This window comes from Erythrolamprus reginae, chromosome 1, assembly GCF_031021105.1.
Source record: "Erythrolamprus reginae isolate rEryReg1 chromosome 1, rEryReg1.hap1, whole genome shotgun sequence".
Classification (NCBI taxonomy): Eukaryota; Metazoa; Chordata; class Lepidosauria; order Squamata; family Dipsadidae; genus Erythrolamprus; species Erythrolamprus reginae.
The window spans coordinates 405,157,120-405,171,506 of record NC_091950.1 but is presented as its reverse complement, the minus strand read 5'-3'; the positions used below and the strand labels follow the sequence as shown (position 1 = coordinate 405,171,506).

General features: G+C 41.8%; 1 protein-coding gene across 1 annotated transcript in view; it reads left to right on the top strand.

Moving 5' to 3' along the window:
* The window catches only part of UBE2G1 (ubiquitin conjugating enzyme E2 G1), a 71,285-nt gene extending 64,338 nt beyond the window's left edge, over window positions 1-6,947 (top strand). Inside the window, exons 4-6 of the mRNA XM_070735216.1 lie at window positions 646-824; window positions 1,657-1,778; window positions 5,879-6,947. Of these exons, the coding sequence (XP_070591317.1) occupies window positions 646-824; window positions 1,657-1,743 (266 nt within the window). The 3' untranslated portion in view covers window positions 1,744-1,778; window positions 5,879-6,947. The remainder of the gene's footprint in view (window positions 1-645; window positions 825-1,656; window positions 1,779-5,878) is intronic.
* The last annotated feature ends 7,440 nt before the right edge of the window (window positions 6,948-14,387 follow it).

Sequence of the window (14,387 nt, the reverse complement as noted above, 5' to 3'; positions counted from 1 at the left end):
GGACTGCAAAGCCTCCTTAAGCGTCACCGAAAGGCTCCTCTGACAGCCAGAAAAGCCCGAGATGGCCAGGACTAAAGTGGGAATGGCAGGAAACTGGCCAGGTCTTCGTGCTGCTCTCAAATTTCCTGGAAAAATTTTCCGGGCTCGGGTTCTTAAGCAGAAAATGGTTCTTAAGAAGAGGCAAAAAAAATCTTAAATACCTGGTTCTTATCTAGAAAAGTTCTTAAGTAGAGGCGTTCTTAGGTATAGATACAATTGTATTGCCACTTTCTTTGTAATTGTCCAGCTTATATTTAACATCCTATTAATTTCCTCTTGCACCCGTTTCCAAAATTTGTGCACTACTAGACATTGCCAAAACATGCATAAACACCTACCTATTATATAATGCCTGCTGTATATAACATCATTGTAAAAAACATAAAAGGCCTTCACTGTCACGTTCTGTCAGTTTGCCCCTCTTGCAAAACAATACACATCTAATTTTTTAAAAGAACTGTGTCACTCTGTGACACTCCATAATATTAGCATGATGGATTGAGAATCATGAATGAGAATTGGCCCGTTGCTGATCTTTGCAGTTGTCTGAAATATTTTTGCTGCTATACTGTGCCTCTGAATGATCTTCCCTTTCTTTGTTTTCAGTTGACAAAAATGGTGATGTCTGTATTTCCATCCTTCATGAACCTGGTGAAGACAAGTATGGCTATGAGAAACCTGAAGAACGCTGGCTTCCCATTCATACAGTGGAAACCATAATGATTAGTGTAATTTCTATGCTGGCAGATCCCAACGGCGATTCTCCTGCTAATGTTGATGCAGCGGTATGACTCTCATAAATAAAAATGTTCCTACTATTGCTAAAATAAATTAGGAATTAGTTTGAGTCCTTGACTAACTATTTTCTTAAGAGAAACGGGGCTTTTAAAAAGTGTGTTTAATAGTGGTCATCTTCTGACTTTAGGGGGCAGCAAACCACTTGATGGGTTTCATGGGATATTTTAAATATTTTGACCTTTTAAGGACCCATAATGTTTGATGCCAGATTCTCTGAGGAGCCACCTCTCCCTGTTTGCATCTGCCCATTCAATCATGTCCAGCAAGAGAGGCATGTTGTGGATTCTGTAGCCAAAGAGCATTATTTGGTGGGCCCTGAGAAGAGAGCCCTTTCTGCTGTGGTACCCACCCTCTGGAATACTTTGCTTCTAAAGTGAGATTGGCTCCCAGCTCTATTAGCCTTCTAAAAGGCCCTCAAAACTTCTTTCTGCCATTAGATCTGTGGATCCCATGGAAGCACAGGCCCTGTGAAATGGCTGTATTGTATTCAAATTTGGAATGTTCTCTCCCCGCCTCTTGTTTTTATAGGGTTTTTAAAATAGTTTTAATTGTTATTTAACTATATGAATGGTTTGGTTTTTTTTTTTTTTGTTTGATTGATTTGTTCAGGGTGGAATTGCAAATTATACTTACTGTGAAGTTACTCAATAAGATACAATTTATAAATGTATGCTTAATTCATTGAATACATTAATCGAAACAGCACGTGCTACTTTTTTCTCTTAAACAATATAAGAAAATAATGGGTATTTTTCCCAGGGGGTTGGAGAGGCAATGTTCATCTTAAACAGTTTAAATAATCTGTATTTTAATTTACAGAAAGAATGGAGGGAAGATAGAAATGGAGAATTCAAAAGAAAAGTTGCCCGCTGTGTAAGAAAAAGCCAAGAAACTGCTTTTGAGTGACACTTAATTCAGTTAGTAGCTTCACTTTTTTCAGGGTAAGTAATTTAACACAGAATTTCAGTTTTAACAGGAAATACTTCAAGGTAGCATCATAAATATTACCTTTATATGCTGAGTGTTCCCCAGATGATAAAGAAAGTTCAATCTCATATTTATATGGGAAACTTCTAGCCCACGAGGATCAGTACTTCACTGGGTATCTAAGTAAAGAAAACAAGTGGCTTATCGAAATATATAGCTTAAGGTCACACTCAGCATTTTTAAACTGTTCCCAGAATTTTTTTTCCTTCTTCTTGCCTTTCAGTTGAAGTAGAAATTATTTGAAGCAGTGGGTCTCTTGGACTGCATAAGAATGAATGAATCTTTAACCTACTAAAGATTTTCTACATCTTCTGTAAAGGGCTTTGTTATCTACCCACATACTATTATAGTAGAATCTACTAATACAGTGATCCCTCATTTTTCGCGGGGGATGCGTTCCAAGACCACCCGCAAAAAATGAAAAACCGCAAAGTAGAGACTCTATATTTACAACATAAATATAACATTAAAAAACATAAAAAGCATGGCACCCCCTCCTACCAATGTCGCTCGCCCCTCCACCGCCTGCCAATCGTCCAGCGCTCCATTTTAACCTGTGCCTTAAACCAGGAGAGAAGGGGAGGGGATGTGTGTGTTCTGACGCCGATGCCGCCCCCTCCTAAGAGGACATGGGCCGTCCAGCAGAAGGTGACCTGGGTGAAGGAGGCGGAGGAGGAAGCCAAGCCTGTCCCCTGGCGGCCGGACCCATGAATATGGCCATGCTCTGCTATGCGCTCAACAACCTAGTGATCATGAAGAAGAGCGGTGAGGAAGAGGAGGAGGAGAGGAAGAAGGGTGGGGGCTGCCGAGGAGGAGGAGGCAGGAGCAAGACCCCGTTTGCCACGCGCAGACCAGGACCACCGGAAGCCGTCCAGGGAAGCGAGAGGCACAGCAGCTATTGCCCTTCGCCTATGGGTGGCGGCTGTCCCGACGGCTCCCCCCCACCGCGTTCCTCTTCCTGCCAGCTGAGCCGCTGTGGCCCACGGAGGAGTCTCCATTTCTCCGGTCTTCTCAAGAGCTCGGCAGCTCCGTCTAGACCAGCCCCCAGAGCCGGTCTCCTTCACCCGGCTGGAAAGAGGCTTGCGGGACGTCCCCTGTCCCCCTGTTCACGTTCTACAACTCCTCCGGTGGGAGTTGCAGAATGTGTTTGAAAAGCTGCAGCTTGGGGGTGGGAGGAGGGCAGCTAGGGGTTCCTCTCTCTCTCCCCCCCCCCCCCCGCCGCTGTCGCCTCTCCTTCTGAAGCTTCCAGGCTTCTCCAAGAAAAGAAAAGCTGTGGCTTGGTCACGGGAGGAGGGCAGTTCAGGGTTCTTCTCTTTCTCTTCCCCCTCAACTGCTGTCGCCTCTCCTTCTGAAGCTTCCAGGCTTCTCCAAGAAAAGAAAAGCCGCGGCTTGGCTTCTGTGCTTGCCCCCGGGGGAGGGGCAAATCGGGAAAACCCGTGGTGTTCAAAAAAACCTGCATAGTATTTTTAAAATTAATATTTTTTGAAAAACCGTGGTACAGGCCATTTGTGAAGTTCGAACCCGCGAAAATCAAGGGAACACTGTAGTTGATACTATGTTATATGTAAGTTCAGGTTGCTTGGTCTAGGACAGGAGTAGGCAAAGTTGGCTCTTCTATGACATGTGGACTTCAACTCGCAGAATTCCTGAGCTGGCATGATTGGCTCAGGAACTCTGGGAGTTGAAGTCCACAAGTCATAGAAGAGCCAACTTGCCTACCCCTGGTCTAGGAACCCCAATTAAAATTGAATTTTAAAAAGAATCATGATGATACATAGGACTTCATGTTACAGCCTAGTCTAAATCTCAGTTATATATAAAAGCTCCTTCAGACCATGGGTTTTGAGTATTTCTTAATTAGAGAAAATACAAACTACACAAAAATGTATATTAAAATATCTGAGGATAATTAACTTTTGGTTTCATATTGAGAGAAAAGTAGTGATATTGGAATAGAATAAGAGCATTGGTTTTTTCAGAACTTAAGTGTATGTGGAACTAGCTAATCTAATGGATCAGATCCCACTGTTATTCCATATAAGAGCTGATTATAATATTACTTATACAAAACTATAATATTTAGTGTTAACTTTTCCATAGAAACATTTTTGTCTAATTTCTCCAGTGTTGTAGAATCTCTTATGCTTTATCTAATTCTCAGAGAATAGATTGCATTTGTTTATGAGTGTCTTCATGGCAGAAGTTATAAGTGCTAATACTAATTTTGTAACTGATTTTTTTTAAAAAAAAATTAAGATATTAGCACTTAACTCTGAAACTAAACATGCAAATTTAGATTTAGATATATACAGTATGTGTGTGTATTAATGGTATTTGGGAATGACCGTAGGAGATAGGACGAAGAGGTACAGCCTAGATACTACAAAAAGTGTCTTAGCCCACAGAAGGAGAGCATGGGAAACATCTCAGAAGGGAGACTCCCCAGTTTTCTGGAAAGTAAAAAGAGGGGAGGAATTCAGACCTGCAAGATTCTGTTACTGTAACCTTACAATAAAGGTAATGTTAGTACTCATGGTTTGTGCTCCTTGTCTGGACTACCTCAAGCTACTGACAGTATGGGAACAAGGTCTTCACTTGGGGGTTTAGTGTGGAGGTTGGTTTTGGGGTGGGGTTTTGTTTTGTTTTGTTGCATATGAGCATCTAAACCTGATGGATAAACTTTCCTGCTTTACCTTACTTAAGGTAATTCTTCAAGATTACCTCAATAATTGAATTGGTTTAAGATTTTCCATACAGTACAGATTATGGGACTCTTAATATCTGGTATGCACGGGAACAGTTTAAACCATGGAAAAAGTTGGGCTCAGCATACCAAATATTCAGAAAACCCCTAATTTGACTCTGCTGTCATGTCACACACACACTCAAACCTCCCAAACAAAAGAGAAACAATTCTCTTATCTCCACCTGATCTATGCCACCCTAAAGAAGAAAGTTTGCCATGCACTGTTCCCCAAGATGTGCAAGTCTTCGGAAATGGCATTGTTACCTCACAGCCCAGTATTCCCCAGGATCTGCCACACATCACTTATCTTGAGGTGGTGTTCTCTTTCTACTGACTGGCTCTTATGGCCTACCTGAAGCTGCTGCAGGTCACACAAGGCCTTTGTTCTTGTGGCTTCAGAGAATGCTCTTCTGTAGCCTCTGCAGCCTCGACAAACCACAGAAAGCCCACCCTCTTCAAAAGCACACCCTGTTCTCATAGGAATGCTGGTGGGTCCAGAGAGTTCATCCCATTCCAAAATGGCCTCCACAGCTCCCAAAAATTGCATAACAAGAAGATGCGCTTTCAAGAATGATTGGATGTTGGTGAATGTTGATTTATCACCCAGAGTCCCAGACTATGGGGGAGTATCATCTTTGTCATTCACCATCACTGGTTTAAACATATGGCCTTTCACTTAGCTACTCAAGATAGTCTTATATTTGACACCTTTTCTTGTGCAATTTGGGCATGAAGTGGTGGGTTACTGCGAATTCTCACCGGTTTGATGAACCGGTACCGGTGATGGGAGGCTCCACCCACCCACCAGGACATAATCAAAAACACTATGTGCATGCACAGAAGCTTCTGCGCATGTGCACAAGCGTTGCCTGCGTGCTCCCGTTCCCAAACCAGTATCAAAGGTAAGTGGAACCCACTACTGTGGGTATTGATACCTTTCACTAGTGCAATATTTCAGCTGTATTGCATGAATCATCAAGTCAGTAAAAGTGCTTTTGATTGGGTGTTTTAATTGGAGCTAGCCAATGGGCATTTATGGCAGTGCAACACTATAATTTTACAAATTAGTAGTTAAAATTGCACATGCCCTAAATATTTAACTGCAAAGGGTGCTTAGTGAGTTAGAGCAGCCTAAAGGTAAATGAATTAGAACTCTGAACTTCAGTTGCTGATCATGGAAGTTAGCTGTCTAATAAAAATAGTCTGGAGATTCTCATATTAATATATGTTGGAAGTACTAAAGATACATGAAGATTCATATGAAATCTAGGTACTATGGCTGATGGTTCTCTCTTCTTTTGTCTGTAGGTTTCCAATTGAGGAATATGGCACTGTTTTTCCTGCACTCTACCCACCTATTGCTGGACTTCTGTTTATACCAAGTTGGCAGACACTGGCAGGAACTGGGCTGCAATAAAACATGGCAGTTATTAATGCTGACAAGGAGTCTAACAAGTGCCAACAAAGATTTGTGCATTTTGAAAACTAATGGAACTGCTTTAACCTTCAGGGAGAATTGTAAAGATGTGTACATAGCACAACATGATCCGGATAATATATATACTGTTCATGTACATCCACAAATACACGTTGTACCAAATAATGCTGTCTTGTAGTTAGAATAAGAATCGTGTAAATTCTAAAGATTTTTAGCAAGTTCTTTTTTTCTCCACTCCAGTTCATGGGGTTCTTTTCTTATGAGCCTTTTCTCAAATTTTCTCATGAAGCATGTTGGACTAAAACAAATTAGGATTTAAAAGATTCCATTTTAACCTATCTTTTCCACCATTAAAGCTTCATTAAAAACCTCACTTTAATAAAAATTTAATACCTTTGTAACTTCCTTCCCCTCAACATTTTTTGGGAGTACAGTACATTAATAAAACATTGAGATCTGTCATTTGATTCTGATGATGACTTGAGCATTGTCATCAGGTGATGCATTTATTCCCTTATGTTTTTAACTTAGCTGTGCTCATCTTTTGGCTTGGATGCAGCAATAAGATTTACAGCCATGAATTACGCTTGAGCCTACTAGTTGTTCCCAAAAGGGCTGAGAGCATTTGCTTTGAAAGTGGTCAGCTATGTAAGTTAGCCCAATATATAGGCTGAACCACTTCTTTATTTCTTGCCTGATTTGAAGTTGGATAAATAAAAGCATGCAGAGCTATAGGCTTCAAGTGAGTTCTGGTTTTGCTATCATATACTCTCCCCTATCTTATCTCTTCTTTTTCCTCTTTTTTGCATTCTGATCCCATACAGGTTTTCCTCACTTAATGTATAAAGAGAAATTGCAATGTATATTTTCATGTAACTTGATTTTGGAATTCTGTCACCTTCTGTAGTGAGTTCTTCCAAAATATAAATTTTTCCAATAGTTCTGTGTCAAGTTGGCTGTCTGCACTTTTAAAAATGAGAACGTATTTTCAGAGAGCCTTAACAGATTTAGATTGCAAATCCTTGTCAATAAGCATTGACAAATCCTATTCCATGCACTATAGTTGGACTGTTGACTGGGTCAAAGATGCTAATGAGAGTTCTATGAACCATATGTATACTTTATAATATAGCCTTGCATTAGATGATAAAGCATCGTATTAGAGGATAAACTGAATGCTCTTTGATAATATTCCCCACCAATGAATCAGAAATGGAAAAGTTCACATTTTCATGCAGATTTTTCATTTCCTTAAAATTTGACCAAGAGTTCTAGATGACTTTCCAAAGCAAACTAGCAAGTGACAGGAAGATTAAAGATTCTCGTATGAGAGAATATACCCATATAATATATTCATTTGATTTTGATGCAGGCGATAAAATAAATTAATATCCATTTAGGGGGAGGGAAATCCATTAAATCAGCCACCATGGGAAAACTATCCAGATGTAGGCTATTCCTAGCATTCCTCCTTATCAGGCACGTTGGTTGAGGGTTGCTAAATACAGTATACAGTACAGGACTGTGTTGGCGAAACTATGGCACACGTGCCACAGATGGTATGCCAAGCCATATCAGATGGCATGTGAGATGTTGCCCTATGTAAGCTCTTGGGCTGGCCAGCTGATTTTCAGCCTTGGGGAAGGCCTTTTCGCCCTCCGGATGCTTCAAGAACGGGCAAACCAGAAGTCCGAAAAACACACTTCCAGTTCGCCCATTGTGCTGTTTATTGTACTCCAGAGGATTCAGGGAAGCTTCCTGAAGCCCCAGAGTGGAAAAAACACCCCAACAGAAAAAATGGAAGTTTGAAAAAAACACTTCTGGTCTGCCCATTGTGCTGTTTTTTACACTCCGGAGCTTGCAGGAAACTTCCCTGAGCCTTTCAGAGTGCAAAGCAGCACAACAGGCAAATTGGAAGTGTGTTTTTCCAAACTTTGGCCCTTTTTTCACTGTCCCAGGCTTCAATGAGGCCTGTGCGCATGCGCGGGGATAGGGAGTGGGGTTGTGCACATGTGCAGGGGCAGCGCCGGAGGGTGCACATGCGTGGGGAAAGTGTGGGCACAAGGATGCATGCTAGCACACATACACACCCTTTTGGCATGTGAACCAAAAAAGGTTTGCCATCACTGGTCTAGCAAGTAGAAGAAGTCAATTGTAGTCTTTTAAGTTATTAATGAGTAAATATCCTGATAAAAGATAGGGGGAGGGATGAATGTACATAAACTCTAATAAGCAGGCCAGACAAAGCTCTGTCCGTATTTGCAAATTATCAAAAAAAAGTATATGAACTCCCTTTATTAGAAGCACAACTCTTCCTATACTGATCTTGTCTGGCCTGCTTATTAGAGTTTATGTACAGTATATTCATCTGTTAGCTTCTGCAGCAGCTCTCATCACTTCCTACTTCAGAGCAAGAACTGGAAGCAAATAGCCCGGTTGGAATTCAGATGGGAATTAAAGCAGAATTCACCTGGGTATAGAAGCAGTAGGCTGAGTAATATAAAAAGTACCAAATGATTCTATATCATAATTATTTTATTACATATACACTTGTTTAATCCCCACCTTTTCTATTAAGTACACAGGGAATAAACCATGCATTTTTGTAGGGGGTAATTTTGAAATTCTATACATGTATTTTTCTGATAGAGGGAACATTCGTACAGAAATTATCTTAGTGGAACAGTTTTTTAATAGTAATTTTACCTTTATATTTAATTGAATATGTCTGGGTGGATTCATCTGAAGTAAGCTAGCAATGTGTGCCAATAAAACAGCCTCCAAACTCAAACTTTTTTTAAAACAAGCAGTTGCCGTCTTACTGCTTGTTTGGTTATTACTTCAAATAAAAATAAAAAGGGTGGGTGAGAGGAGAAGATATTCTCCCGAGGGGAAAAAAAAGTAGTAGTAGTTATCCTCACAAATGTCAGGAAACCATAATTGAAAGAAGCAAAGCAACAATACAGTAGATTGAAAGAGGGGTAGTACCATGTTTCTCAGAAAATAAGACCAAGTCTTATTTTCTTTTAGATTTGAAAATAAGCATTTGGGCTTATTTCTAAGGCAGTCTTACTTTTTTTGTGGTGCAGCGGGGTAGACTTGGTGAGCTGGATGCGCCATGCACCCTTGCCTCCATTCCCAGCCTTCAGTATTTGGAATGGAGGATTTTTGGAAAATGGGGAGGGGATTTTTCTCCCTGCCATCCTTCTCTCAGTCTGTGCTGAGATTGAAGAACTTATTTATTTATAGTTTGTGTTGGAAGAGACTCTGTGGGTCTTCTAGTCCAACCTCCTGCTTCTGCAGGAGACCCTATACCAGTGATCGCAAACCTTTTTCCCCTTGCTTGCTGAAAGCGCATGCGCGCACACTATCGCGCCTGCACGAGTGCCCACACCCACAATTCAATGCCTGCGGGGGACAAAAATTGCCCCCCTGCCCCCTGGAGGCCAAAAACAGCCTGTTTCCCAACTTCTCACACTCTCCAGGATCCATAGGCTTCCCCCATCCCCCCCCGGAGCCCTCCGGAAGCCAAAAATGCCCTCTCAGAGCCTCCGTGTAAGCCAAAAATCAGCTGGCCGATGCGCACGTGCATGCTGGAGCTGAGCTAGGGCAATGGCTCGTGTGCCAGCAGATATGGCTCCACGTGCCACCTGTGGCACCTGCGCCATAGGTTCGCTATCACTGCCCTATACCATCCCAGACATATGGCAGTCCAGTCTCTTCTTGAAGGTGTCCAGTGTTGAGGCGTTCACAACCTCCACAGGCAGTCCATTCCACCAGTTGATTGCTCTCACCGTTAGAAAGTTCTTCCTTACTTGTAGGTTGAATCTCTCCTTAGTCAGCTTCCATCCATTGCTCCTTGTCTTGCCCTCTGGTGCTTTGGAAAACTGACCCCCTCCTCACTGTGGCAGCCCCTCAAGTATTTGATGACTCTAAAGTTTGCAATAGGGTTGATATTCCTGCAGGCGTCTGTAATATGGCAAATGATTTTGCTTTACTAGATAAATGGTCAAAGCAATGGAAACTGCGGTTTAATGTTTCCAAATGTGTGATTTCTGACAGTCTTAAAATGAGGAAACAGTGCGGTCAGGCGATAGGAAAAGCAAGTAGAATGCTTGGCTGCATAGCTAGAGGTATAACAAGCAGGAAGAGAGAGATTATGATCCCGCTATATAGAGCACTGGTGAGACCACATTTGGAATACTGTGTTCAGTTCTGGAGACCTCACCTACAAAAAGATATTGACAAAATTGAACAGGTCCAAAGACGGGCTACAAGAATGGTGGAAGGTCTTAAGCATAAAACGTATCAGGAAAGACTTCATGAACTCAATCTGTATAGTCTGGAGACAGAAGGAAAAGGGGGGACATGATCAAAACATTTAAATATGTTAAAGGGTTAAATAAGGTTCAGGAGGGAAGTGTTTTTAATAGGAAAGTGAACACAAGAACAAGGGGGCACAATCTGAGGTTAGTTGGGGGAAACATCAGAAGCAACATGAGAAAATATTATTTTGCTGAAAGAGTAGTAGATCCTTGGAACAAACTTCCAACAGACGTGGTAGATAAATCCACAGTAACTGAATTTAAACATGCCTGGGATCAACATACAATCCATCCTAAGACAAAATACAGGAAGTAGTATAAGGGCAGACTAGATGGGCCATGAGGTCTTTTTCTGCCATCAATCTTCTATGTTGTTAGCCGCCCCGAGTCTGCAGAGAGGGGCGGCATACAAATCCAATAAATAAATAAATAAATGTTTCTATGAAGACTGCTATCATGTCCTCCCTGGACCTCCTTTTTACTAGACTATCCATGCCCAGTTCCTGTGACTTTTTCTGGTATGTTTTGGTTCCCAGTCCCTCTACCATTCTGGTTGCTCTTTTCTGTACTTCTTTCAGAGTTTCAAAGTCTTTTTTTGTAGCGTGGAGCCCAAAATTGAATGCAGTACTCTAGGCGTGATCTGATTAGGGTATTATAGAATGGGTGACAGGCAGGAAAAGCCCCTCCCCATTTCCCTCCCGCTCACCAAAACCCATTCACCTCCCAAAAAGATGGGGAAAGCAAAGCAGCTGGTCGCAGACTTGCTGGCTTCAGAGAAGCACCCCAACAAGCAGAAGTCCTGCACCCCGAAAGAGAAAGGCAAAAGTGGTATTTGCACTGCCCCAAGGGGCCAGTGAGCTGCAGCTGGACAGTCCCCCCTCCATCCATGGCACCACTTGTGCTGGCCACACCCATCCACCAGGCTTATTTTCAGAGTATGGATAATATTGGGTCCATCCCCAAAAAAGTTAAGGTTGGGTTTATTATTGGGGTGGATTGTGTTTTTGGAGAAACATGGTAGGTTCTTGCCTTGAGTATTTTTTCAAAAAAAATGGAATGTTTTACCCTTCTGGCTACATTCCCATGCAACCTAGATTATTCTATGTTGGCATGTGAATTGGAAATGGTAACTTTATAAATTCACTGATTAAAATATATATTTCTTGCTGTTTCTGCTAGACACAGTAGCTCTATTTAGACAAAAACATCGCCAGGAATTTCCAAATCCTACACGGGAAGAATGTTTGCAACTGCCATTTGTTCCTTATATATAGTGTTGGGGGTGGAGATTTGGTTTGAATGTAGCAAATAGATTGGGTGACTATGTTTTAATGATTTGATTGGTTGGTGGAATCACATTTAGTTGAAGGATTGACATGGTGATGATTATGATATGTTTTTTTTGTTTAAGGCTGGTTTCCAAATCTCTGGTAGGCGGGACGTGTCATCTCTTTTGTTCATGCTGAGGGGGTGCTTCTCTATCTCTATGGCTTCCATAATTATCCTTCTTTGTGTGTGTGTGTGTGTGTGTGTGTGCGTGCGTGCGTGCGTGCGTGCGTGCGTGCGTGTATATATATATATATATATATATATATATATATGTGTGTGTGTTTTTGTAGATTTTCACGGGTATATGTATGTAGATTGTTCTGAGTTCGGGTTTTGCCCTGTGTAATATTTTGCATGTCATTTTTGCTGGCAGAGGCACCGTGGGTTGGTCCTTCATTGTTTCCAGGGCATTTCCCATATCTAAACACCCTGCAGGCCAGATCTGGCCCATGGGCCTTGAGTTTGACAGTCCTGGTTCAGACCAGGGATAGGCAAAGTTGGGTCTTCTATGACTTGTGGACATCAACTTCCAGAATTCCTGAGCCAATCATGCTAGCTCAGGAGTTCTGGAAGTTGAAGTCCACATGTCATAGAAGAGCCAACTTTGCCCCCCCCCTTGGTTTAGACAATTGATCAAGAACCAGATTTGCTTGACTTTTGCTAAGGAAAGTTCGGGTGGGGAATTGAAGGAGAGAACAGATTCCTTGCCAACCAGCTGACTATCATTTGTGTTCTTCTTGAGTAAAATATGATGGAATTTTGTTCCATCACTCCTGACCACTTCTTCCATAATTAAAACATGAAGGAAAGTATCCTTGCAACTTGATTTGCATATTTCTGCAAAACAAAAGAAAGCAGATTGAAGTTGAATTTGTCCCCAAGTTAAGAGAAAGCTTCATTCTGTTGTCATCAAGCTGTTTTTGCTAGGTTTTATTCCTAACCTTTCTCTAGAAACACTCCGATGTTGTATTTGGAGGGAAGAGCAACAGGAAATCCTATGGAGACAAAGTGGAAAGCAAAAGAATTCCAGAAGGCAAAGACATACCATTTCTGTGGAGATTTTACTGCTCACATTATAAGTATCCTTCTGTTCCAAGCAAGGCTGCATACATTCCTAGCTCTTTTTATTTATTTTTATTTTTATTTTTTTCATTTGTCCAATACACAAATACATAGGGAGAAAAATAGACATGTAGTAATATATATAAGGGTAAAGTGAACTTAGAGGAGAGGTTATATGAAAGAAAGAGAATATATATGATAAGTGAGAGAAAGGAAAGACAATTGGACAGGGGACCAAAGGCACACCAGTGCACTTATGTACGCCCCTTACTGGCCTCTTAGGAACCTGGAGAGGTCAATCGTGGAGAGTCTAAGGGAGAAATGTTGGGGGTTAGGGGTTGACACTACTGAGTCCGGTAATGAGTTCCACGCTTCAATAACTCGATTGTTGAAATCATATTTTTTACAGTCAAGTTTGGAGCAGTTCGTATTAAGTTTGAATCTGTTGCGTGCTCTTGTGTTGTTGCGGTTGAAGCTGAAGTAGTCATTGGCCGGTAGGACGTTGCAGCATATGATCTTGTGGGCAATACTCAAATCGTGTTTTAGGCGCCGTAGTTCTAGGCTTTCTAGGCCCAGGGTTGTTAGTCTATTTTCGTAGGATATTCTGTTTCGAGTGGAGGAGTGAAGGGCTCTTCTGATGAAATATCTTTGGACATTTTCAAGGGTGTTGATGTCTGAGATGTGGTATGGGTTCCAGACAGATGAGCAGTAGTCTAGGATGGGTCTGGCAAAAGTTTTGTAGGCTCTTGTGAGTAGTGTGAGTTTGCCTGAGCAGAAGCTGTGTAGGATCAGGTTAACAACTCTAGAAGCTTTTTTGCCGATATTGTTGCAGTGGGCTTTAGCACTTAGGTCTTGTTTTAAAGTACAGTGGTAAAGTGGTACCTCTGCTTAAGAAGTTAATTCATTCTGTGACCAGGTTCTTAAGTAGAAAAGTTCTTAAGTAGAAGCAATTTTTCCCATAGGAATCAATGTAAAAGTAAATAATGCGTGCAAACCCATTAGGAAAGAAATAAAAGCTCGGAATTTGGGTGGGAGGAGGAGGAAGAAGAGGAGGAGGACAGTCGCTGCTGAAGGAAGAAGGGGAGGTGAGGGGAAATTAAAAAATCCAAAAACTTTTTTTAAAAAAGAGGGACTGAGGCGGTGAGGAGGAGCACCTGTCTCCAATACACCAGGTGCATCCTCCCTCTTTTCTTCCTCCTCCTCTTGCCACTGCAGCCCGCGCTTTGGCCCCTCTGCTGCAGCGAGTGGCTAGAGGGGTGCTGCTGCTGCTGTCGGTGCCAACACCGCCGCTTAGAAACATAGAAACATAGAAGTCTGACGGCAGAAAAAGACCTCATGGTCCATCTAGTCTGCCTTTATACTATTTTCTGTATTTTATCTTAGGATGGATATATGTTTATCCCAGGCATGTTTAAATTCAGTTACTGTGGATTTATCTACCACATCTGCTGGAAGTTTGTTCCAAGGATCTACTACTCTTTCAGTAAAATAATATTTTCTCATGTTGCTTTTGATCTTTCCCCCAACTAACTTCAGATTGTGTCCCCTTGTTCTTGTGTTCACTTTCCTATTGTCCTTCTGTCACTTCTGCTTGGCGGCGGCTGCTACGGAGCATGATTGATCTGCAGGACATGAAATGGAGGAAGAGGCTGCCCCCCTGCAG